Here is a 27,493-nt window from a genome sequence, read left to right on the forward strand (position 1 = left end):
AAATAGTTTCAATGGTGTAGTGTAAAAGTTTTGTTCTTAATGTTTTATTTTTTATTGAAAACAATATTGACTATAAAAGGTTTTTTTTAACACTGTTGACTCAGTAATTCAAAAATTTGGATCTGGATTCATTTTATTTGATTATGGCTTTTTTTTTTAAAAGTATTTATTTATTTATTTGAAAGGCAGAGTTATGGTGAGGCAGAGGCAGAGAGAGAAAGGTCTTCCATCCACTGGTTCACACCTCAAATGACCACAACGGGAGCCAGGAGCCAGGAGCTTCTTCCTGGTCTCCCACACGGGTGCAGGGCCCAAGGACTTGAGCCATCTTCTACTGCTTTCCCAGGCCATAGCAGAGAGCTGGATTGGAAGTGGAGCCGGGACTTGAACCAACACCACAGTGCTGGAACCCTGATTTATTATTCTTGTAGCTAAGAAAGATAGCCTACCAAACAAAATGTGTAATTCAAATGAAGAAATATGTCTACCAGGGGTTGAAATTTTTCTGTCTTGTTTTTCAAATATCAAGAGTGCTGGTAATGAAATTTTCATCTTTACTGATGATGAAATACAACTGTACTTACAAACCAATCAGAAGTTATAATAGTATAATAAAGAGCATATTCAAAACCCAGTGATTGTGTTTATTAGGAAGATTTTTAAACTGGTTTGAAAAATCTGTTACCATATGCGTGGATGTGAAAAATTTTTAAATAGGTGTCACATGCTGTTTTTGTTAACAGAATCATATAACAACCCTTTAATAAATGTTCTCTCCATAGTTTATTTTACAAATTAAAATATTTTAATTCCAGTGTTGTTTAAATGCCACTTTTACCTGAACAGATGATTAATAATTGCTGAAAAGGAATCAAATAGTGGTTTAGTAGTCTTATATTTGGGTATGTAGCTAAACAATGAAGTTTGCTTGCTTGCCTTTGCATATACTATGTGTATTCTATTGAATGGCCTTATGACCACATTGATGAGGTACTGTAACATGTAAGTGAAAATCCCTTTATAGAATACCCATTCTTCCCTCAGGACTCCTCTGATACTCCTCATGATATGAATCTGTCAAAAGAAAATGTCAAATTCTTTATAGTAAATGTTAGTGAAGCCTAGTTTCTTTCCTTTTAGGAGGAACATTCAAAAGGAGCATTCAAATATTTTCTTAAACTTACTTACTTTGGAGGCCACAATCTTAAACCGTATCCTAGTTGGAAGTCAAGAAGTTCATAAATTCTTGAGTCCAGAGTTTATACACTTAGTGCTAAAGACAGAGGAATAGAATTTAACGTAGTTCTGCAAAATTCTATATTTATGCTTTTGTAACTTTGCATAAATTTATTTTGAAGGACAATGAACAAGAACCCAATAAATGGACTTATTTTATTGGAAAAGTAATTAATGCTATAATTTAAAGTTCAGACTATGAAAACAAGTAAGACTAGTCTTTTTCATTAACAGTTCAAGTTAATGAACTATTAATATATTTTGTTATTTATTTAGGGTGTTAACTTTTCCCCCTCTGCTTCTTAAGTAATAGGAGTGAAACATCCACATCTGATAACACAGAAACTTACCAAGAGAATACAAGGTAAGCTTTTGAAAAATTTTTAGGAAATAATATTCATCACTTTATCAAATAATAATAGATAAGCCTTTTTAATCAGTTAAGTCTCTAAGAACAGTGCTAGGAGTTAGCTCATTAGAAATGAATAATATACTTTCTGCTTTTAAGAATCACATTAGATGAGGAGAGCTTTTCTCTCTCACTGTGTTCAGGTTTCTTCCCTGCATGATTCAGGTATATTTGTCAATATTGAACTGTCTTGCTGGAATTCAAAGCTATAAAATCCAGCTGATGCTTGATCCTCAAAATATTTTGAAGTAGTGCATTCTGGTGAACATTGCCTTGGTGTTTTCCTGAGAATTTTGTATGTTAGATTCCAAGGACCTGGACTAGACTAAGGATATAATATTAATCGAGGTATTTTAAAAAATTTTTCGATGTTTTAAGATGTGAGGACTTTGGGACTCCACAGGATAATTGAAAATTTCAAGTGATATCTGATGGCATCACATCAATGACTATATTAAGTTTCATCCTAACTTCTTAAAAACAGCTAGGGTTTTGTTTGTTTGTTTTATCTTAGAGGCACCATGAAAAAAATTAGCTGAGATACTAAGAGTACTGTAACTGAGATTGTATTCTACATCATTGTTGAAAATACATTTCCAAAATGAGAGCATCTTTGAATAATCTTATGACTGTAAGTTTTTAAAAGAAAAATTAGAATAGTTGGTCAAAAAATAGTGGAACATCATTTCTATGTTAAAATTTTGATTTAAGTATGCTTCATGTAAAATTGTTTTGTAGTTCTTCTGGACATCCCACCTTTAAATGTCCCTTGTGTCAAGAATCAAATTTTACCAGACAACGTTTACTGGATCACTGTAACAGTAATCACCTATTTCAGATAGTTCCTGTGGTAAGTAAATATGTATGTTTATAAGCTGCTCAGATTAAAGCATATGGTTCCATTTATTTCACTTTATATGTACAACAAGGGAAGGCAGGTGAATTAAATTTGGATGGGACATTATCTGTAAAGTCAACTTTTGGCAACAAATGATTCATAACTATGAAGCAAAATGAGATTTTTTGAAAAGGTTTATTTATTTATTTGAAAGGCAGAGTTACAGAGAGGCAGAGAGAGAGCTCTTCCATCCACTGGTTCACTTCCCAAATGGCCACAACAGCCCAAGCTGGGCAGATCCAAAGCCAGGAGCCAGGAGGTTCCTCTGTATCTCCCACACAGGTGCAGGAACCCAAGGACTTTTGGGCCATCTTAAGATGTGCTTTCCCAGGCCATAGCAGAGAGCTGGTTTGGAAGTGGAGCATTCAGGTCTCACTGCATCCATATGGGATCCTGGTGCTGCAGGCAGCAGCTTTACCCGCTACACCACGGCGCCGGCCCCAGCAAAAGGAGATATTTAAAATTTCAGTAACTTACATCACAAAATTGGAGATGTGTACTGGAAGGTGATATAAGAGGACAGTTTGAAGAAGAGTGAAATAATTAAAGATGAGCCAGGATTCTTTATTGAGCAGTGGCAAAACCTAACACTATTGTTCCATAGGATGCAAATAATTGGATCTGGTCAGGTGGATTTGCTGTAGGTGAAAATAACCTTTATAAGTAAGAATAAAGACAGTAGAACTGTGTCCTTGCAGAATCTGGTATATGAATGCATTAAACAAGTAAGAAAAAGAATCATACTGTTTTTTATACACATGCATGTTTTTGATGGCATTTTTAAAAAAAAAATTATTTATTTGAAAGTCAGGGTTACAGAGAGAGACAGAGGGAGAGACAGTGAGAGAGACAGAGAAAGATCTTCCTTCTGCTGGTTGTCTTCCCAAATGGCTGCAACAGCCAGGGCTGGGCCAGCCGAAGCCAGGAGCCTACAGCTTCTGGGTATTCCACATGGGTGCAGGGGACGGAGGACTTGGGCCATCTTCCACTGCTTTCCCAAGCCATAGCAGAGAGCTGGATCGGAAGAGGAGCATCTGGGTCTCGAGCCAACACCCATATGGGATGCCGGCATGCAGGCTGAGATTTAGCCCACTATGCCACAGCGCCAGCCCCCCTTGTTGCCATCTTAAGAGTGCAATGAAAAGAAACCAATGAAACCTTTTTGATGGATGAGAGAGATCAGATTCCAACATTGTGTAAATGCTCTAAGAACTCTTTGTTTCAAAGATAAGTTTAACAGATAAGTGATTTCAACTTATTTAGGTGATAGAACAGGGGAAACTGAGCTGCAAGACATACATCCCTTTCAGCTGTACCTTTTTTTTTTATGATTGATTTGTTTGAAAGAGTGATAGCTTCCATCAGCTGGTTCACTCCCCAAATGACCACAGCAGCCAAGTCTGGAGTAGGCCAGAGCGAGGAACTAGGAACTCCATCCTGGTCTCCCAGTGGTTGGCCTGTCCTCTGTGGCCTTCCCAAGTGCATTGTCTGGAAGCCATACTAGAAGCTGACTAGAAGCTGGGACTTGAACCAGAATTCTGCCAGCATCACAAATGGCAGCTTAACTTTCTGCACCACAATGTCGGGCCTTCAGCTGACATTTTATACGTAAAAATTACCTTCAGAAATCAGAATAGGAGGAAAGTGTTACCAATAAAAACTAGGTATTTCAAAGCTGTTTTAGTAAATGTACTAGAAATAATTTTGAAAAGAACTTGCCTTGGTAAATATTGAGGATGCTTTTAAACTCTTGCATAACACCCAGGGAGTTATACCAGCTACTTTGCTCATTAAATAAGCAAATACAGTGTCAGTCTCTAGGAAATTTCACTCAGTTTTATACTGAATTACCAGATTTTTATTCTTCTCTGGATAATATTTAATATACCATCCACTGGCTAGAGTATAATTAGTGAAGTTCTTTTTTATGTTATTTCAGTTTGTCATCCACAAACTTTTTTAGGTACAGTTTATTTAAAACTTTAAGATGGGCCGGCGCCGCGGCTCACTAGGCTAATCCTCCACTTTGCGGCGCCGGCACACCGGGTTCAAGTCCCGGTTGGGGCGCCGGATTCTGTCCCGGTTGCCCCTCTTCCAGGCCAGCTCTCTGCTGTGGCCAGGGAGTGCAGTGGAGGATGGCCCAAGTGCTTGGGCCCTGCACCCCATGGGAGACCAGGAGAAGCACCTGGCTCCTGCCATCGGATCAGCGTGGTGTGCTGGCCACAGCGCGCCAGCCGCAGCGGCCATTGGAGGGTGAACCAACGGCAAAAGGAAGACCTTTCTCTCTGTCTCTCTTTCTCACTGTCCACTCTGCCTGTCAAAAAAAAAAAAACAAAAAAAAAAACTTTAAGATGGCAGTTTTTTGTTTTTTGTTTTTGTTTTTGTAAAGGATTTGTTTATTTGAAAGGCAGAGTGGGAGAGAGTGAGACAGAGATCTTCCTTCTGCTGTTTCATTCCCCAAATGGCTGCAATGGCCAGGGCTGTGTCAGGCTGAAGCCAGGAGCTGGGAATTCATCTGGGTCTCTCATATGGGTATATGTGCCCAAAGAGTGGGCTATCTTCTGTTTTCCCAGGTGCATTAGCAGGGGGCTGGATCAGAAATGAAGCATCTGGGACTCCCAATGGGTGCCCATATCGGATGCCAGCATCACAGATGGTACCTTAACCCACTGCACCACAACACCAACCCTAAGGATGCAATTGAAAGTATATTTTACAATTTACTTCATTTGCATTTTCAGTGTATATGAAATGAAACTAGTAATTATATTGCTGTTGTCTAGATCAAATGAGTGTATGCTGCATGTTATAGGCAGGTAGTTAATGGTAACTGTCATTACAGCTGGCATTTTTAAAGGTTGGATGTGGTGTTTCTGTGGAATGTTGTAAACTTGATTTATGTAACTAGAATGTTTCTCATTACACTGTATTATATGTCATAAATTTAGCTTTTAGAAATGCTTTTCATGTACCAGGCATTCTTCAAATATTGTTGAGTTCTAAACAGCTCTAGTATGTGCATATTGGATTAAAGCAACCCACACGATTATTTTGGTTTCTAAGTGCATATGGAAGTTAGATTTTATGGTGTGGTCTGTTAAGTGTCAATAGCATTATATCTAAAAAACAATGTACATACCTTAATTAAAAAATACTTTATTGCTAAAAATGTCAGCCATCATTTCAGCTTTTCAGACTTTCATCATTTCAGACTTGCTTGATGCAGGGGTTTTCACACACCTTCAATTTGTTTAAAAACAAACCAAAAAAAACTTCCAAGTACAGTAAAGCAAGGTATGCCTGATGTTTTTGGTAACATGAGCCTGTTGTTTTAATACTCTTAGTAATTATATAATGTTTAGTTTTCATTATTTTTTATGTAAAACAATCTGTTTCTCATAGACGTGTCCTATTTGTGTGTCTCTTCCTTGGGGAGATCCTAGCCAGATTACTAGAAATTTCGTTAGTCATCTAAATCAAAGACATCAGTTTGATTATGGAGAATTTGTGGTAAGTGAATTCTTCAAGATTAAGAAAGTACTGTTTAAATATTCAAGTTAAATTATGTTTTTCAATCTAGACTTGAGTTTTGAGACAAGCTACTGTATCGTACTATTAGATATAATGCAAATTCTTCTTAAAAGCAAATTGTTTTTAATAATATTGGTGAACTTTAGTTGTACAAATGGTGAAAGTTGAATTTAATGTTCACTTCTATACTAGGGAGAAAATTAATAGAGGAAGAACAAACTCCCACATCAACAAAATGATGATTTATATGAAAACCCTGTCTAGATTTAAAGAAAAATTATACCTACTAGAAAAGTAAAATCAGTACAATATATAAAGGAATGATATATTTCTCATATAATGTAAAGTGCTTGTTAAATCCACTGTAATTTCTCACTTCTAGCATGAGACATTTTCTTTTTTAAAAATGAGGGAGCTTCATTATCAGGCAAAATTGGGTTGACAGTTTAACTGAGTGAGGAATTTACATAATATAAAAAAAAAGATCCCTACAGCAAAAATGTAGAGTTACTTTCTACTTCCAAAATATGTTATAATAATTTTTCTAATTAGATGATGACTTCTGTTTTATTAATAGGTAAATTAATTTTATTCAGCTTCAGTGTAATTAAGACTTTTTTTTTTACTTCAAGATTAATCCTTGCAAAGAATGGCTGATAATTGTTTTCCAGTTTAGGTAAACAAAGGCATATGCAGTTCACACAATGACATGAACCAAATTTACATTTGTCTTTGCTCTCTAGTGTTGAGATCATATCATTCTTGATAATTTTTTTTAATTTTATCAAATATGTATTTTGTATTTTATTTCAAAATAATTCAAATGTATAAAATTTATGTATTATTTAGCAATTTTATGAAATAATTTAGATTATTCTCATATGAAAGGTTACTGTGCATAGAGAGCTATGTTTGGAAAATTGCATTTTTTGAACCACTTTTGATCTAATTGTCAGATTGTTTTACCTTGCCAAAGAAAAATATATAATTATGATTAGTTGAAGTTGTCAAGTGGAAGCCTTGAGATACATATATTTTTTAAAGATCTATTTATTTATTCATTTATTTGAAAGGCTGAGTAAAAGAGGAGAGACACAGAGATTTTCCAAATGGCTGCAAGGCCAGGGGTAGGCCAGACTTGAAGCCAGGAGTTAGGAGCTTCATCCCAGTTTTCCACATGGTTGCAGGGACCCAAGCACTTGGGTCCTTTCCCACTGTTTCTCTAGGTGCATCAGCAGGGAACTGGATGAGAAATGGAGCTTCCAGCACTCCCAACAGGTGCCCATATAGGATGCTGGTGTCACAGACAGTGGTTAATCTGCTGTGCCACAGTGCTGGGCCTAGCTTTGATAGATACTTTGTTGTTGTTGTTAGGTCCTAAAATTAATAGTAAATGGAATGTTTAAACTTAAAGGATAGTTTTCTGAGTGAGCTACAGTTTTTAGTTCATGACATTTATTACTAATAGTTACTTAAAATCAATTTACTTTCAGATACTTGACATTCATTCCTAAAGATGAGTTAAAATTAACTGTGCTTTTATTTATTTATTTTTTAAAAGATTTATTTATTTGAAAGTCAGAATTACAGAGAGGCAGAGACAGAGAAAGAGAGGTCTTCCATCTGCTGGTTCACTCCCCAAATGGCTGCAACAGCCAGAGCTGGACCAATCCAAAGCCAGGACCCAGGAGCTTCTTTTGGGTCTCCCATGCAGATGCAGGGGCCCAAGGATGCAGGCCATCTTCCGCTGCTTTCCCAGGCCATAGCAGAGAACTGGATAGGAAATGGAGCAGCCAGGACTTGAACTGGTGCCCATATGGAATGCTGGCACTACAGGCGGCAGCTTTACCTGCTACACAGCGCTGGCCTCCTGTGCTTTTAATTAATGATAATAACTCAGATTTCATTTATTACTGATCTCCGGTTATTTATTATTACCAAATAATTATAACAACTTAATTTGTATTAAAGTAAATTTAAATAAAACCGTATTTAAATCTCACATGTTAAAAATACAGTGTGTTGCACATAAACTGTACATAGTGGATATTATATATCAAGATGTATAATGTATTGGCCAAAATATTTAGTGGAGTATTTTTTCCTTACTGATATGTTAATGTTACTGTTTTTAGAATCTTCAGCTAGATGAGGAGACCCAATATCAAACTGCTGTTGAAGAATCTTTTCAAGTAAATATCTGAAGACTGTAGTCATCTCTGCATCTTTGTACCTGCAAGTGCCATCTTTTAAGAGAAAAGTACATGAAGTCATCGTTTTCAGTAACTTGATGTGTATATTAATAAAAATAATTCAGTCTATTGTTTTAGTTTTTTGATTGAAAAATAAAGGTGGGCCATCTAAAACTTCATCTTCTGGATAAGTAAAAATTGAAAATTTAACATTTGTTTGAAAAGCATAAAAGATTACATTTCATTAATGTTGTGAAAGGGAGGAATCCCTATTGTATTTTTTTATATTACACATATTCTTAAATTTTTCATTATTATGTTGTTTTTAAAATTTGATGCAGTTTCCTCTCACTTTATTTTACACAGGTAACACACAATAGGAAATTCTGAAAGATACAATTGATATAAATAAACAATTCTGAGCCAGATACTGGAGTTGCAGAATGCAGACTTGAAGTGCTAAATGAAATGATCCAAAGGAAAGTTTTTAAATACAGATTCTAGCTAATTCAAGTATTAGAAAATTGTATTTATATAAAACTATTAGTATTTTTGAAGAATAGTGAGATTTCTTTAATAATTTTTAACTATTTAAAAAAGTGAAAGCTCATTATAAAGGTATTTTCTTTTCCTGTTAGAAGAAAATACCAAGATAAACATTTCTTTGAACAAGTAATTTCAGTCTTCTTTGATTCATTTGTAAATCTGAAATTTACTAAGCTATCTAACAGCTCTTTGGCCTCAGAATTTTTAAGTCAGTGTTTCTGATTGGCTAAGATCAAACTTACTAGAAACATTCAAGTTTGTCTTCATTTCACTTTAGAAAGTCATTCAAAGTTAAAAATATATGTGTATATACATATACTGCATATGTATATGCACACACCTATATATACTTGCAGTTTGTCAAGTTTTATAGAATTTTTGTTAAAGATTTTAACAATGAGCAGGCAATATAAGATTGAGTGTTTATCAGATTTGACACAAATTTTGTATATCACCAAATGTTTAAAATTAGTCAAATGCTACATGGTCTGGTTGGCTGGTATTACACCTTAAAATCAGTTTACACACACAAATTATCTGTTTCAATGGTGCTCATTTGTTATTCTCAAAGGTAACATATGATTATGATAATAATGAGACAGATTCTGCCAGTCACTCTGTTTCAGTGCTTTTAAATCAAAACTGGGTTAGTTCTTCATATTCATTAATGGGACGCATATTTTGTGGAAGGCAAATCACATACTAAATGATGAAGAGTGGATTAGCTGACATTCCATACTAATATGTGTTGTTTATGCTTTCGTTAACTAGATACAAAAGAAAATCTCAGTAGTTTGCTGCTAATATATACATATATTGTATAAAAAGGTATATTTTGGTTTTGTTAAAACCCTTGTTGACTTTTCTACAGTGAACTTTTTTTAACTTGATTTAATAAAAATGTTAATTTTGGAAGTGGAGTTTTGTAAAACCCTTTTTCAGTCTAACAGTAATGACTTTATGCATTATAGTAACAATCACAAAAGCCATACATCTTAATGAACATAACTTTGTTCTGTCATTCTAAAGAGTGAAATTTACTGTGTGCTTGAACATTTTCCCTGCAGTTACATGAGCATAATTTTAAGAATAGCTGTAGTTTTAAAGTGATGACTATAGTTTTTACCAGTTTAAAGCAATAACTTTAGTAGCTTCTTTCAAAATGTGATATGTCCAGTCCAGTATGCCAAATGAAACCATTCTTGTACTTAAGAACTTTAAAGGAAAGTTGTAGCAGAGATCATCTTGATGAAACTGTGCTTTGAAATTTTATGGATGACTTACATATCATTAATAGTCTTGTGTCTGATGACCCTTTTTATAAAGAAAATAGTGACTTTATTTACTTTGGGAACTCCTTGGTGCGGAAATGATTGTTTAAAATCTCCCCTCCTTTTGTTAGTTGAATGGGATTAGGGATAAGCTTTAGAGATTTAATTCATGGAAGAGTCCTTATTTTTAATATTGTTTATAGCAGAGTCAAGAAAGCAGAGGGAAACTGTAATGATACTCTGAACCTAAATTTAGCTACCACAAAGGCAAGCTATTTCAGCAGATTAACAGTTTATGTTGTTAAACATAGAGTCTTGAGATGTATTGCTTTTTTTTTTTTCAATTAAAAGTTGTTTTCTCCTCCTTGTGTGTCTAATTACAGTTTTGTCTAGAGGAAAACAACTTTGATAACTCATCCTGAAAGACATGTTGGAGATAACCTGTTATTTTGCAGTTTAAGCAATGAAAAACTGCCACATGCTGATGTGATATATTTAAGCCTATTACCTATTTCAAATATTAAATACTTTATAAAGCTACCTTATGATGTGTTCATACAGCAAGATTTTCAGATCCTTCTAGCCAGGTAGCAAGCTAGTTAACTGGTTAATAAACACTAAAAAAGGTACCCTTACGTAAAGCTGTCCAGGGGTGGGACAGGGGGCCTGTGTTGTGGTGTGGCCTTTGGTCCTGGCATCCCATATGGGTGTCTATTTAAGTTCCAGGTCCTCCACTTCTGGTCCAGCTCCCTACTAATGCACCTGGGAAAGGAACAGAAGATGACTGGAGTGCTTGGGCCCCTGCACCCACATGGGAGACTTACATGAAGCTCCTGGCTTGTGACTTCATCTTTGTGCAACCCCAACCATCGCAGCCATATGGCTAGTGAGCCAGCAGGTGGAAGATCTCTCCCTTTCTAACTTGGTCTTTCAAATAAAATAAATCTTAAACTGTTCAGGACTATAGGGATATATTGCCAAATGCAGTGTCATATCTATTTGAGTATCAGTGAGTCATAACTTCTTTAGAAACCCCTTAGAGCTCCTATTATAGTATACCCTTTGTAGAAGGGGTGACCCAGAAAACATGTAAATATATGTAGTATAAAACTGAAAATAGAAATGTGAAGCATTCTGGTACCACTAGTGGGCACTGTAATTTTCTAATTCTGCAGTATGGTTTTGAAAAGGGGTAGGGACTGGAGATGAGTTACATTGAGAAATTAATGGAGAATACAGGAACCTCAGAATAGATAAAACTGCATGTCCCTACTCCAACAGCAACTTTCCAGTCCTTAAGTTGAGAGGTGACAGTCACTGAACTCTGCATCCCTGAAAGGAGAATGGTAAGTGAGTATAGTCCATTGTTCTCAGTTGACAAACTTGCCTGAAGCTATAGTTTTCTAGTAGGAATTCATAAGCGTATAATGGCAAGTAGATATGCAGAATTCAAAGTGAGCTGGGGGGTGAGGGGCTGGCGCAGTGGCACAGTACATTAATCCTCCGCCTGTGGCGCCAGCATCCCATATGGGCACCGGTTTTAGTCCAAGCTGCTTCTCTTCCAGTCCAGCTCTGTACTCTGTGGCCTGGGAAAGCAGTAGAAGATGGCCCAAGTGCTTGGGCCCCTGCACCTTCATGGGAGACTGGGAAGAAACACCTTGCTCCTGGCTTTGGATCAGTGCAGCTCCAGCCAATTGAACCATTTGGGGAGTGAACCAACGGAAGGAAGTCCTTTCTCTGTCTCTCCCTCTCACTGTCTGTAATGCTACCTCTCAAATGAATAAATAGAAAAAGCTGGATAGGAGGGTGAATGTGGAAGAGAAAACAAATGAATTACAGCCACTCAATGGGAGGATATGGAATAGAAGGAAGTAAGAATGTACAGGATGTGAGGGAGGAAATTTGCTAAGTGGGCAGTAATGGCACATGATTAATTCAGTGTACAATAACCTGAGTAATCAGTACTCAGATCAAGACAAAACACTAGAATCCTGTAAGCCTCATTTTTCCTACTTCCAATCAACCACCACCATCACCATGTATGTACATTCTTTCAAGTGTTTCTTTATGTATGCCAGCACAGGAGGGGAGGGAGGTTGCCAAATGTAGGTAGAAACTAAATACTAATTGGTCTGCACACAATGACAGGAAAATTAGGTGAAGAGTAACTAAATACCTTCTGTATATCAAGGTATCAATTTGACTTCTATAGATTGTGTTTTTAGGTGCTCTATTATCACAGGTCAGGGAGAACCTATGGTATTTGTTCTTTTGGGACTGGCTTATTTCACTAAGTATGATGTTTTCCAATATAATCCATTTGATTGCAAAGATCTTTTTTTTCACTATTATGTAACATTCCATGTTGTACATATCCCATAAGTTCTTCATCCAGTCTTCAGTTGATGGACATTTGGGTTGATTCCATATCTTAGCTATTGTGAATTCAGATATAATAAACAAGGGTGTACAGATAACTCTGCATATGCTGATTTAATTTCCTTTGGGTAAATTCCCATGAGAGGGATGTCTGGGTCATATGGGTGGTCTATATTTAGATTTCTAAGGTATCTCTGTACTGTCTTCCAGTGGCTATACCTTTTTACGTTCCCACCAACTGTGGATCAGGGTACCTTTGTCCCTGTATCCTCACAAATGTGTTTATTGATTTTTGTATGAAAACCATTTTAACAAGGGTGAGATGAAACCTTGTGGTTTTGATTTGCATTGCCCTGATGACTAGTGATCCTGAGCCTTTTTTCATGTGTCTGTTGGCCATTTGGATTTCCTCTTTTGAAAAATGTCTGTTTAAGTCCTTGGCCCATTTCTTAACTGGGTTGTTTTGTTGAATTCTTGATCTAACCTTTATCAGTTGCATAGTTTGCAAATAATTTCTCATATTCTGTCAGTTGCATCTACAGTTTGCTGAGTGTGTCTTTTGCAGTGCAGAAGCTTCTCAATTTGGTATAATTCCATTTGTCAATTTTGGCTATTATTGCCTGTGCCTCTGGGGTCTTTTCCAAGAACTCTTTGCCTATACTAATGTCTTGCAGCTTCTCCCCAATGTTCTCTAATAATTTGAGGGTATTGGGTCCTAGATTTAGGTCTTCAATCTACTTTGAGTGGTTTTTTGTGTAAGGTGGGGTCTTGCTTCAAACTTCTGCATGTGGAGATCCAGTTTTCCCAGCACCATTTGTTGAAGAGACTATCCTTGCTTCAGGGATTGATTTTAGCTCCTTTGTCAAAAGTAAGTTGGTTGTAGATGAATGAGTTGATTTCTGGTGTTTCTATTCTGTTCCATTGGTCTACCCATCTATTTTTGAGCCAGTACCAGTCTGTTTTGATTACAGTTGCCCTGTAGAATGTCTTGAAATCTGGTATTGTGATGCCTCTGGCTTTGTTTTTATTGTATAAGATTGCTTTAGCTCTTTGGGGTCTCCTATGTTTCCATATGAATTTCAGCATTTTTTCTATATCTGAGAAGAATGTCCTTGGTATTTTGATTGGTATCACATTGAATCTGTAAATTCCTTTTGGTAGTATGGACATTTTAATTATATTAATTCTTGCGGGCTCATCCTTTGAGGCCCACACACTTTCGGCATGGTGGGGCAATGGTGTTCTTTGACAAGAAGCACAGTAGACAATTTCGGTGAACATGTCCACTTTATTAATGACCAAGCACACCTTTTAAAGGGCAGGCAGAAGGGGTGTAACTAATTCAGGGCAATACTAGTTCTATAGGATGAAGCTGATATTGGCACCACTATGCTTCTCCAATCAGCTTGAAGGTCACATAGGCCAGTAGCTTTCTAGGTGGGCCTGGGCCACACCTGGGAGCAGTTTACCTGATTGACAGAAGGTAGGGGAAGGGGAAATGTGTCTGGGCCTCTTGCTGCCTGCCAGCAGTCAGGTTTGCCCACAGATTCTTCCAATCCATGAACATGGAAGAATTTTCCATTTCTTTGTGTCTTCTGTTTTTTTCTTTAATCTTTTGTAATTCTCATCATAGAGATCTTTGACTACCTTGGTTAAATTTATTGTAACTACTGTGAATGGGATTGATCTTAGAGGCTCTTTCTCAGCCATAGTATTGTCTGTGTATACAAAGCCTATTGATTTTTTTGTGTTGATTTTATATCCTGCCACTTTGCTAAACTCTTCTATGAGTTCCAATAGTCCCTTAGTGGAGTCTTTTGGATCCTCCATATATAGAAACATGTCATATGTAAATAAGGATATTTTGACTTCCTTCTTCCCAATTTATATCATTTTGATTTCTTTTTCTTGCCTAATGGCTCTGGCTAAAACTTCCAGGACAATATTGAAAGGCAATGGTGAGAGTGGGCATCCTTTTCTGGTTCTGGATTTCAGTGAGAATGCTCCCAACTTTCCCCATTTAATAGGATGCTGGCTGGGGGTTTATCATAAATTGTCTTGATTATGTTGATGAATGTTCCTTCTATACCAAATTTGCTTAGAGTTTTAATCATGATAGGTGTTGTATTTTATCAAATGCTTTCTCTGCATCTATTGTGATAATCATATGGTTTTTGTTCTTCAATTTGTTAAATGTGATGTATCACATTGATTGATTTGCTAATGTTGAACAATCCCTGCATACCAGGGATAAATCCCACTTGGTCTGGTTGAATGATCTTTCTGATGTGTGGTTGGCTTTAATTGGCTGGTGTTTTGTTGAGGATTTTTGTGTCTGTTTATCAAGGATGTTGGTCTGCAGTTCTTTCTTCATTGCATCTTTTTCAGATTTAGGAATTAAGGTGATACTTCATAGAGAGAGTTTGGGAGGATTCTCTCTCTTTCAATTGTTTCAAATAGTTTGAGAAGAATTGGAGTTTGTTCTTTAAATGTCTGGTAAAATTCAGCAGTGAAGCCCTCCATTCCTGGGCTTTTTTTTCTTGGGAGAGTCTTTGTTACTGATTCAATTTCCATCTTGGTTATTGGTCTGCTTAGGTTTTCTATGTCCTCATAGCTCAATTAATAAGTTGTATGCGTCCAGGAATCTATCCATTTCTTCTAGATTTTCCAAATTGTTGGCATACAGCTCTTTGAGTAATATCTGATGATTCTTTTTATTTTGATGGTATCTGTTGTTACATTTCCTTTTTCATCTCTAATTTTATTGATTTGGATCTTCTCTTTTTTTGGTTAGTTGGCCAATGGTGTGTCAATTTTGTTTATTTTTTTTCAAAAACAAAAAACCCAGCTCTTCATTTTGCTGATCTTTTGTATTTTTTTTGTTTGTTTCAATTTTGGTGACTTCTTCTCTAAGTTTAACTATTTCTTTTCTCTTACTAGTTTTGCATTTGCTTTGCTGTTGTTTTTCTAGGTTCTTAAGATGCTTTGTAGCTCATTTATTTGGTGCCTTTCCAATTTCTTGATGCAGGCACCAATTGCTATAAACTTTTCTCAACACTGATATTGCTGTATCCTATAAGTTTTTTTTTTTAAAAAAAGATTCTATTTATTTATTTGAAAGGCAGAGTCACACAGAGAAGGAGAGGCAGAGAGAGAGAGAGAGGTCCTCTATCTGCTGGCTCACTCCCTGATTGGCCGCAATGGCTGGAGCTGCGTCAATCCAAAGTCAGGAGCCAGGAGCCTCCTCCAGGTCTCCCATATGGGTGCATGGGCCCAAGGACTTGGGCCATCCTCCACTGCTTTCCCAGGCCACAGCAGAGAGCTGGATTGGAAGTGGAGTGCCGGGTCTTGAACCAAAGCAGCGCCCACGTTGGATGCCGGCACAGCAGGCAGAGGCCCTACCCGCTATGCCACAGCGCTGGCCCCAAGATCCCACAAGTGTTTTGTTTTGTTTGTTTTTTTGACAGGCAGAGTGGACAGTGAGAGAGAGAGAGACAGAGAGAAAGGTCTTCCTTTGCCGTTGGTCCACCCTCCACTGGCCACCGCGGCCAGCACGCTGTGGCCGGCGCATCACACTGATCTGAAGCCAGGAGCCAGGTGCTTCTCCTGGTCTCCCATGTGGTTGCAGGGCCCAAGCACTTGGGCCATCCTCCACTGCACTCCCTGGCCACAGCAGAAAGCTGGACTGGAAGAGGGGCAACCGGGACAGAATCTGGTGCCCCGCCGGGACTAGAACCCTGTGTGCTGGTGCCACAGGTGGAGGATTAGCCTATTGAGGATCCCATAAGTTTTGATATGTTGTAATATCATCTTCATTTGTTTCCAGAAATTTTTTCTCATTTGATTTCTTCAATGACTCACTGTTCATTCAGGGGCATGTTGTTCAGTCTCCATGTGTTTGCATGTGTTCTAGAAATTCTTGAGTTGTTGATTTCCAGCTTCATTTTATTGTGGTCAGAGAAGATGCATGGTATGATTTTGATTTTTTTTTTTTTTTAATTTGCTGAAACTTGCTTTATGGCCTTGCATGTGTTCTATCCTAGAGAAAGCTCCATGCACTGGTGAGAAGAATGTGTATTTTGCAACTGTCAGATGAAAAGTTCTATAGATAACCATTAGGTCATTTGGTCTATAGTGTTGATTAACTGTTGTTTCCTTACTAATTTTCCGTCTGGTTGATTTGTCCATTGCTGAAAGTGGAGTATTGAAATCCCCCCATTACCATTGTATTGGAGTTTATGTCTCCCTTTAGATCCATTAACATTTCTTTTAAATAGCCAGGTGCCCTGTAATTAGGTGCATATACATTTGTAATAGTCACATCTTCCTGTTGAATTGATCCCTGAGTCATTGCATAGTGCCCTTTTTTATTTCTTTTAACCGTTTTGTGTTAAAGTCCATTTTGTCTGATATTAGGATGGTTACACCAGCTCTTTTTTGGTTTCTGTTGGCATAGATTATCCTTTTCCATCTTTTCACTTAGTCTGTGTGTATGTCTGTTATTGAAATGTGTTTCTTGCCAGCGCTGCAGCTCAATAGGCTAATCCTCTGCCTGCGGCGCCGGCACACCGGGTTCTAGTCCCGGTCAGGGTGCCGGATTCTGTCCCGGTTGCCCCTCTTCCAGGCCAGCTCTCTGCTATGGCCCGGCAGTGCAGTGGAGGATGGGCCAAGTGCTTGGGCCCTGCACCCCATGGGAGACCAGGATAAGCACCTGGCTCCTGGCTTTGGATCAGCACAGTGTGCCAGCCGCAGCGGCCATTTGAAGGTGAACCAACAGCAAAGGAAGACCTTTCTCTCTGTCTCTCTCTCTCTCACTGTCTACTCTGCCTGTCAAAAAAAAAAAAAAAAAAGAAATGTGTTTCTTATAGACAGCAAATAGATGGGTTTTGCTTTTTAATCCATTCAGCCAGTCTGTATCTTAACTGGAGAGTTGAGGCCATTTATATTCAAGGTGACTATTGATAAGTAACTTGGTCCTGCCATTTTTCCATAAATATTTCTATTGTTTACTTTGGATTATTTGTTTATTTGAGAGGCAGAGTTTTGGAGAGAAGATACAGAGAAAGAGAGATCTTCATCTACTGGTTCATTTGAACCGGCACTCATATGGGATGCTGGCACTGCAGGCTGGGACTTTAATCTGCTGGGTCAAAGCAGTAGCCTTGAAACTGCTTTTTAAAAGCAACCTGAGGCTGGCGCCACAGCTCACTAGGCTAATCCTCCATCTGCAGCGCCGGCACACCGGGTTCTAGTCCCGGTTGGGGCACCAGATTCTGTCCTGGTTGCTCCTCTTCCAGTCCAGCTCTCTGCTGTGGCCCGGGAAGGGAGTGGAGGATGGCCCAGGTACTTGGGCCCTGCACCTGCATGGGAGACCAGGAAGAAGCACCTGGCTCCTGGCTTCGGATTGGCGCAGTGCGCTGGCCGCAGCACACCGACCATAGTGGCCATTTTGAGGGGTAAACCAACGGAAGGAGGACCTTTCTCTCTGTCTCTCTCTCTCTCACTGTCTAACTCTGTCTGTCAAAAAAAAAAAAAAAAAAAAAAAAAGAAGAAGAAAGAAAGAAAGAAAAAAGAAAAAATGCAACCTGAGAGCTGGCTTTGTGGCATAATGGGTAGAGGTGCCATCTGTGATGCCAGTGTCCCATATGAGCACTGGTTCGATGCCTGGCTGCTGGACTTCTAATTCAGCTCCCTGCTAATCTGGCTGGGAAAGCAGTGGAAGATGGCCCAAGGGCCTGGGGCCCTGTACCCATGTGGAAGACCTGGAGGTAGCTCAACTCCAGCTGTTGCTACCATTTGGGCAGTGAATCAGCAGATGGAAGGCCTTTTCCTCTCAAAAAAAAAATAAACAAATTCTTTTTTTTTTTTTTTTAAAAAAAAGACAAAACTTCCTCTCCCTCTCAAAAAAAATAAACAAATTCTTTTTTTAAAAAAAAAAAAGACAAAACTTTGTACTTGAAGTAGAAATCTTTTCTCTTGGTCATCAATCCATCCATCCCTTCATTCTGTACCAATCTAATTAGTGTGAAAAACATAACGTGTCAGCTACCTGATAGTTTGTGTTTTTTTTTTGTTTTTGTTTTTGTTTTTGCTTTGTTTTGTTTTGTTTTAAGATTTTATTTGTTTATTTGACAGGTAGAGTTACAGACAGTGAGAGGGAGAGACAGAGAAAGGTCTTCCATCCGTTGGTTTACTCCCCAAATGGCTGCAACAGCCGGAGCTGCGCCAATCTGAAGACAAGAGCCCGGAGCTTCTTCTGGGTCTCCCATGCAGGAGCAGGGGCCCAAACACTTGGGCCATCTTCTACTGCTTTCCCTGACCATAGCAGAGAGCTGGATGGGAAGAGGAGCTGCTGGGACTAGAACTGGTGCTTATATGGGATGCTGGTGCCGAAGGCGGAGGATTAACCTCTGCACCACAGCACCGGTCCCTTTTTTTGTTTTTTGTTTTTGTTTTTGTTTTTGTTTTTTTAGATACCTGATAGTTTTAAAATTTTTCAATACTTCAAGAAGGTGTTTTAGAGGCTCTGTGGCCAAACCAATATTTCATAGCAAATTAGGCTGATTTACATTTCCAAGAAATTCAGCTTTTGCTTTTCTGTGTTAGCATATTTGGCTTTAAAAACATCTACTTTTTAGAAAATTTGAATACTTTATTATTCAGTATTTGAATGGTCTTTAGACCATTTCAAAAGCATCTTCTTAGGTAAAACAAAGATTCTAAATTGGCTGTCTTGTGATGGTGGTAGGATGAGCATCTGAATCTATGGTGGTTTTAAGAGTTTCATAAAACATTTGCATGCATGGATGTACTACTGGTCTCCTATTTGAGGATTTAGATGGTTTCAGTTTCTTAAGCTATGTCTCTGTGAGGATTCTGTATAAATCTTGTCCTCCATTTCCAATCTGGAAACCAGAAAACTAAGCTTGTTAGAATTGTATCTAAATAATTAAGATCAAAGAGAAATGAGTTTCTCCAATTAATATAAATTTAAGTTCATGGAATTTTTGAAAGTCAAAATGGTAGAATTTAAGCTCAAAATCATTTAGCCTTAGGTTTGCAACTAGATCCTACTGTACTGTTGCCTTAGGTAAGGCATTTATTCAATCTTTATGCTACAGTCTCAGTTTCCTTATCTATAAAATGAAGGTAGAAATGCCCTTGTCTTATAGACACTGTGAAGAGTAAAACAGTGTCTAATATGTAATAATGTTACACATAACAATGCCTAATATGTAACAAATATTACTTATAATACCTAATGTAACAATATGTTACACACAACAGTGCCTACTATTAAAATGTAACAATGCCTAATGTGTAACAAGCATTAATATGTAATATTTAACAAGCACTCAGTTTCAGCCATTTTTAATCCACTTCTTTACCTGTGAAGTAAAAAAGCTTGGTCTTAGGATATTCAGCTTTTAAATACCTGCCTATTACATATCATTGTGTTATGATGACAAAGATATCTTAAAAAGAAAACACAATTGAGCTAAAAATATATCCCATATAAATGATTAAAAATAAGTTGTTTCTAAGTAGTTAAGAATGTATAGTGCCGCAGAGGAAATGTGCCTTAGAAAGGACATTAATTGTGGGGCTTGCATTGTGGCATAGCAGTTTAAGCCTCTGCCTACAACTGGCATCCTATATGGGCACTGGTTCAAGTCCTGGCTGTTCCACTTCCAATCCAGCTCCCTGATGGTGGCCTGGGGAAAGCAGTGGAGGATGGCCCAAGTGCTTGGGTCCGTACACCCACAACGAAGACCCGGAAGAGGCTCTTGGGTTCAGTCTGCCCAGCCATAGCCATTGTGGCCATTTGGGAAGTGAACCAGCAGGTGGAAGATATTCTCCCTCTCTCTCCCCCTGTCTTTCAAATAAATAAAAAATAAAACATTTTTTAAAAAAGAAAGGACATTAATTGAGACAACTGGTGAATTTGGAAGGCTGACTATATATTAGAAAATAATATTGTAACATAAAATCTCCTGAATTTGGTAATTGTATAAGAAACTGCCAAACTGGGATCTAATTGGCTATACCTTTTTACCAGCAATGTATGAAGAATCAGTTTCTCCACATTTTTACCAAAGTTGGCATTTGAATATTTTTAAATTTTAGCCTTTGAAATGGGTAAATAGGGTTCAGCATTGTGGCACAGTGGTTAAGCTGCCGCCTGCAATACCAGCATCCCATATGAGCATTGGTTTGTGTCCTGGCTGCTCCACTTCTGCTCCAGCTCCCCATTAATGCACTTGGGAAATAATAGAAAATGGTCCAAGTGCTTGGGCCCCTGCAACCCTTGTGGGAGACCCAGATGAAGTTCCTGGCTTCTGGCTTTGGCCTGGTCCAGTCCCAAATGAGACCATCTGGGGAATGAACCAGCCAATGGAAGATTCTCTCTCTTCCTCTCCCTAATTCTGCCTTTCAAATAATAAATCTAAAAATAAAGAAACAGATAAATAATGATGTATCATTGTGGTTTTAATTTGTTTCTCTCTCTCTCTCTTTTTTTTTTTTTTTTGACAGGCAGAGTGGACAGTGAGAGAGAGAGAGACAGAGAGAAAGGTCTTCCTTTACCGTTGGTTCACCCTCCAATGGCTGCCACGGTTGGCACGCTGCGGCCGGCGCACCACACTGATCCGATGGCAGGAGCCAGGTGCTTCTCCTGGTCTCCCATGGGGTGCAGGGCCCAAGCACTTGGGCCATCCTCCACTGCACTCCCTGGCCACAGCAGAGAGCTGGCCTGGAAGAGGGGCAACCGGGACAGAATCCGGTGCCCCGACCAGGACTAGAACCCGGTGTGCTGGCGCCGCAAGGCGGAGGATTAGCCTAGTGAGCCGCGGTGCCTGCTTAATTTGTTTCTCTAATGCTAATGATATGGGACATATTTTTTTTAAAAAGCATGTATTTATTTATCATTCATATGTAGAGTGATAGCAAGAGAGGTGGGGATAAAGAGATCCTCCATCTCCTGGTTCAATTCCCCAATGCCCACTGAAACTAGGAGCCTGGAACTCCATCCATGGGGGGCAACGACCCAAGTACTTAGGCCGTCTTCTACTATTTTTCCAGGTGCATTAGCCAGGATCTAAACTAGCAGTGGAGCTCAAATTTGCACTCCGATATGGGATGCCAGTGTCACAAGTGGAAGCTTTGCCCACTGTGCTACGATGCTGGCCTCCAGTCAGATATATTTTAACATGTTTATTTGCCATACGTATATTCTGTGAAGTAAAATACCTATTCATATCCTTTGCCCGTTTTCTAATTACATTACTTATTTTTCTTTTCTTTCTTTTTTTATTTTTTTTTTTATTTTTGACAGGCAGAGTGGACAGTGAGAGAGACAGAGAGAAAGGTCTTCCTTTGCCGTTGGTTCACCCTCCAATGGCCGCCGCGGCTGGCATGCTGCGGCCGGCGCACCGCGCTTATCCGATGACAGGAGCCAGGTGCTTCTCCTGGTCTCCCATGGGGTGCAGGGCCCAAGCACTTGGGCCATCCTCCACTGCTCTCCCTGGCCACAGCAGAGAGCTGGCCTGGAAGAGGGGCAACCGGGACAGAATGCAGAGCCCCGACCGGGACTAGAACCCGGTGTGCCGGTGCCGCAAGGCGGAGGATTAGCCTAGTGAGCCGCGGCGCTGGCCACATTACTTATTTTTCTACTATTGAGTGTGGGATATTTTTATATATTCTAATTCCAAGTCCTTTGTCAGACAGGAGTATATCATTTGTAGACATTTTTCTCCCCATTTGTAGCTTTGCTTCCTCTTATAGGGGTTTCCACAAATCAAATTAAAAATTTTGGTGAAGTCCTATTTATTGATTATTTTTTGTTATGAATTACACTTTTGGTATCATGTCTAAGAGTACCCTTCAGCTAGTGTTATGTTTTCTTCCAAAAGTTTTCAAATTCTATACTTTACATTTAAATCTTACTCCCTTTAAAGTTGATTTTTGTATAATGGGTAACATCTAAGCTGAAGTTCTCTTTGTGTGTGTGTATCACACACATGTATGTGCACATAGACCTGTCAACATCTGATTGGTACAGCACCATTTGCTTCATATGTCTATCCCTCCTTCAGTATAATAGAGGATATGGAAGAGAATGTCCTTGTTCTTAGGGGACACTTTAAAAATGCTGAGTCATAATATCTGCAACTATTCTCAGATGGTTAAGCTAAAAGGAAAGACAAACACACAGAGATAAACAAATGTGGTAAGATGTAACACATGAAGAGTGCTTGCTTCGGCGGCACATATACTAAAATTGGAATGATACGTAACACATGGAGACAATAGATGAAGGATATTTGAGAACTTATTGTAATTGTTTTACAAATTTTATTTGAATTTTTTTCAAAATAACAAATGCCTGTAATTTTTTAAAAAGTACTTTATCAGGGAAAAAAGTTTGAGTTGTGTCTTTTGAAATTTAAACTAGGTCTCCAATTGACAAGCTACAGTGCACCAGCCTGTTATGAGAAGGATTAAGTGGCGCAGAAGTGGTAATTAAGCCTGTGGAAGAGGAGCAGAGGAGATGAGATGCGCATGTTCAGAGCAGGTGAACTTTCACAGGATGTTTTATGTTGTGGCATGATGCCATCCAAACCCAGTGATAACCGTAGGGCAATTTCCTAATTTCACATGCCTGATAAAAATGTAAATAACACAAAATTATGGCCTCTTTGAAGCGTAAGAGACTCTTACAATATTTGCAAAATTTACTTCATTTCAGGTGAAAATGTTTATTTTCTTTGATCACACTTCATGGACTGGGTTTCAGGACTTCATTTTCTGGTCTTAAGTCAGTTTGATTAATGATCTAGCTTGCTGGCTCCTTGATTATAATCCAGTGCTTCAGTTTTTTTTTTTTTCTTCTTCTTCTGATTAGTGGAGAACAATTTGGTATGATTATGTGTGATGTATTACTAGAAACTATATATATATATACATATAAGATTTATTTATACTATATATAAACTATATATATATATATATAAGATTTATTTATTTATTTGAAAGGCAGACTTCTATCTGCTGGTTCACTCCCTGAATGGTCACAATGGCTGGAGCTGAGCTGATCCAAAGCCAGGAGCCAGGAGCTTCTTTCAGGTCTCCCATGCAGGTGCAGGAGCCCAAGGTCTTGAGTCATATTCTACTGCCTTCCCAGGCCATAGCTGGACTGGAAGTAGAGCAGCCAGGACTCGAACCAGCACCCATATGGGATGCTGGCACTGCAGGAGACGGCTTTACCTGCCACACAACAGTGCCAGCCCCTAGAAACTATATTTTATCACAGTTGTTCACCACTATGTGAACACTGGTAACAATTTGCATTAATCACAATCCCTAAAATATTTGTTACATTTATGATATTTATTACTATTATTTTTTAAAATTATTCATTTGAGAGGCACTGTTACAGAGAGAAAGAGGTCTTTCATCTGCTGTTTCACTCCCAAAATGGCTGCAACAGCTCAAGCTGGTCCAGGCTGCAGCCAGGAGCTTCTTCTGGGTCTCCCATTTGGATGCTAGAGTCCAAACACTTAGGCCATCCTCCTCTGCTTTCCCAGGAGCATTAGCAGGGAGCTGGATCAGAAGTGGAGCAGCTGAGACTTGAACCAGCTTGACCATCCCATCATATGGGATGATGGCATTGCAGGGAGCAGCTTAACCTGCTATGCCACAATGCCTGCCTGTGGCTGTTGAATTTCATCATTTTTAATTTGGGCCCAATTGTTCCCATCAAAGAACATGTTTGAAATTTGATTTTGGCATTCAACATATTAGCCACTACTCCAGGATTCATTTGCAGATTTATCAGTGAGACTTTGACCTTATTGTACAGGACCAAGCCCAGTCTAGGAACAAACTATTGAAAACTGCTTTAGGGGCCTGTGTTGTGGCGTAGCGGGTAAAGCTACCACCTGCAGCGCCGGCATCCCATATAGGCACCGATTCAAGTCCTGGCTGCTCCATTTCTGATCCAGCTCTCTGCTATGGCCTGGGAAAGTAGTAGAAGATGACCCAAGTCTTTGGACCCCTCGAAGAATCTACTGGCTCCTGGCTTTGGATTGGTGCAGCTCCAGCCATTGCAGCCAACTGGAGAGTGAACCAGCAAATGGAAGACTTGTCTCTCTCTCTGCCTCTCCTGTCCTGTGTGACACTACCTTTCAAATAAATAAATAAATCTTTAAAAAAAAAAAAAAAGAAAAGAAAAAGAAAACTGCTTTAGACTGGTATCCATCTGTTAATAATTTTAGAGTAAGGACAGCTGTTTGATGCACTGGTTAAGGGTTAAGACACTGCTTGAAATTCCCACATCCCATATCAGAGTGTCAAGGTTCAAGTCCTGGCTCTTCTTCCAATTCCAGCGTCCTGCTAATGTGTACCCTGGGAGAGAGCAGATGATGGCTCAAATACTTGGATCCCTGCCACCCAGGTGGGAGACATGGATGAAATTCTGGGCGCCTGGCTTTTCCCTGGTCCAGCCCAGGCTGTTGTGGGCATTTGGGGAGTGAACCAGTGGATGGAAGATATTTCTCTTTTTCTTTCTCTGTCTCCCTCTGTCACTCTGCCTTTCAAATCAAAATAAATAAATAAAAATGAATCTTTTGGTGCAGTTATTAATCTCAAATACTACTTAATGTTTATGCTTAAATATTCTGGCCTTCCTTCCTTGCATGTTGTTCACAAGACTAATGATTCTTAATCTTCTGGCCCATTAAAGGTGTTAAAATGTGAAATGTGGGCCGGCGCTGTGGCTTAACAGGCTAATCCTCTGCCTAGCGGCGCCGGCACACTGGGTTCTAGTCCCGGTTAGGGCGCCGGATTCTATCCCGGTTGCCCCTCTTCCAGGCCAGCTCTCTGCTATAGCCCGGGAAGGCAGTGGAGGATGGCCCAAGTCCTTGGGCCCTGAACCCACATGGGAGACCAGGAGAAGCACCTGGCTCCTGGCTTCGGATCAGCGCGATGCGCCAGCTGCAGCGGCCATTGGAGGGTGAACCAACGGCAGAAAGGAAGACCTTTCTCTCTGTCTCTCTCCCTCACTGTCCACTCTGCCTGTCCAAAAAAAAAAAAAAAAGTGAAATGTGTTTAGTTTGATCTGACTAACCAAATATATCCTGGCCCTATTTTCTTATCTAACTGCTTACAAGTCAGATATTTTAGAATTTTGTCAGGCAACATGTCTACTAGATGATGACATAAAGGGTGTTGTATAGTCTTCACTGGTACTAGGCATAGTTTTTCAACAGAGCTGGAAGTTTTGGTTTCCTTCATTTGTTATTTAATCCATTAATTTTAGGGAGGACTTGTCTGATTGTAAAGATATTTCTCATAGCAAAAAATCAGAGCAGTTGGAGCCAAGTAGTATTTCTTTAATACTGAGTGACTTGTGCTTACTGAGGGCTTCTGGCAACTTGAATGTGAAACTCAGGACAAACATGTCTAAGCTAAAGATTTATTTACAGATTCTATTTATTTCTTTCATATTCTTGCCGAATATTCTGCTGCTGTTTATTTAATACGGGCTAATATCATAAAAAGGGGCCAGCTGATATAAGGTTTGTGAAATTCACAATATAGGGAAGGATTTATTTATAACTTTAAATTGGATTTGAGTGATCACATTATTTAATCCCATGATGAAAATGTACACCACCTGTAGTATGGTATCCCAGATGGGTACTGGATCAAGTCCTGGCTGCTCCAGTTCCCATCCAGTTCCCAGCTGGTGGACTGGGAAGATAGCAGAAGATGGTTCAAGTGCTTGGGCCCCTGGTACTCACGTGGGAGATCTGGAAGAAGCTTCTGGCTCTTGGCTTTGGTTTGGCCCAGCCCTGGCCGTTCCACCCATTTGGGAAATGAACCACCACTGGATGGAAGAGCTCTCTCTCTCTCTGTGTGTGTGTCCTTTATTTGTGTAGCTCTAACTTTCAAATAGATAAATGGATCTTTAAAAAAAGATTTATTTATTTATTTGAAAGGCAGAGTTTTATATATATATAGTTATATATATAGTTATATATAGAGAAAAGGACACACACACACACACACCCATGGAAAGATGGGGGGGGGGGAGAGAGAGAGAGAGAGATCTATCCACTGGTTCACTCCCCAAATGGCTGCAACAACCAGGCAGGGCTGGGCCAGGCTGAAACCAGGATACTGGACATCTCCATCTCCCACATAGGTGTAGGAGCCCAAGCATTTGGGCCATCTTCTGCTGCTTTCCCAGGTGTATTAACAGGGAGTTTGTTTAGAAGTGGAATAGGGGCCAGCACTGTGGCATAGCAGGTAAAGCCGCCGCCTGCAGTCCAAGCATCCCATATGAGTGCCAGTTCGAGTCCCAGATACTCCACTTCCGATCCAGCTCTCTGTTATGGCCTGGGAAAGCAGTAGAAGATGGCCCAAGTCCTTGGGTCCCTGCACCCATGTGGGAGACCCAGAAGAATCTCCTGGCTCCTGGCTTTGGACCGGCGCAGCCCCAGCCATTGCAGCCAATTGGGAAGTGAACCAGCGGATGGAAGATTCTCTCTCTCTGCCTCTCCTCTCTCTGTGTAACTCTGACTTTCAAATAAATAAATAAATCTTAAAAAAACATTTAAAAAAAGAAAGTGGAATAGCTGGGATTAAAACTGATATGGGATGCTGGCACTGGTATAGTAGGTAGTGGATTAACTTGCTGTGCTACAGTGCCAGTACCAGACTGGTAGTTTTCTTTATATGATTTATTTATTTAAAAGGCAGAGTTACAGAGTGAGAGAAGGAAAGAGATCTCTTCAATCCACTAGTTCACTTCCCAAATGGCTGCAATGGCCAGGGCTGGGCCAGGACGAAGCCAGGAGCCAGGAGCTTCTTCTGAGTCTCCCATGTGGGTGCAGGGGCCCAGGCACTTGGACCATCTTCCACTGCTTTCCCAGGTTCATTATCAGGGAGCTGGATCAGAAGTGGTGCGGCCAGGACTCCAACTAGTACCCATATCGCATGCCAGCACTGCTGGCTGTGGCTTTAACCC

General features: G+C 39.3%; 1 protein-coding gene across 2 annotated transcripts in view; it reads left to right on the forward strand.

The window, feature by feature from the left end:
• Positions 1-10,533, forward strand: part of RNF138 (ring finger protein 138) — a 48,153-nt gene extending 37,620 nt beyond the window's left edge. Inside the window, exons 3-6 of one of the 2 annotated variants that reach the window (XM_062201513.1) lie at positions 1,544-1,600; positions 2,384-2,495; positions 5,946-6,053; positions 8,210-10,533. In XM_062201513.1, the coding sequence (XP_062057497.1) occupies positions 1,544-1,600; positions 2,384-2,495; positions 5,946-6,053; positions 8,210-8,278 (346 nt within the window). In that variant the 3' untranslated portion in view covers positions 8,279-10,533. The remainder of the gene's footprint in view (positions 1-1,543; positions 1,601-2,383; positions 2,496-5,945; positions 6,054-8,209) is intronic. The other variant, XM_062201512.1, reaches the window with a different exon arrangement.
• The last annotated feature ends 16,960 nt before the right edge of the window (positions 10,534-27,493 follow it).

This window comes from Lepus europaeus, chromosome 9 (genome assembly GCF_033115175.1).
Source record: "Lepus europaeus isolate LE1 chromosome 9, mLepTim1.pri, whole genome shotgun sequence".
In the NCBI taxonomy this organism is placed as follows: domain Eukaryota; kingdom Metazoa; phylum Chordata; class Mammalia; order Lagomorpha; family Leporidae; genus Lepus; species Lepus europaeus.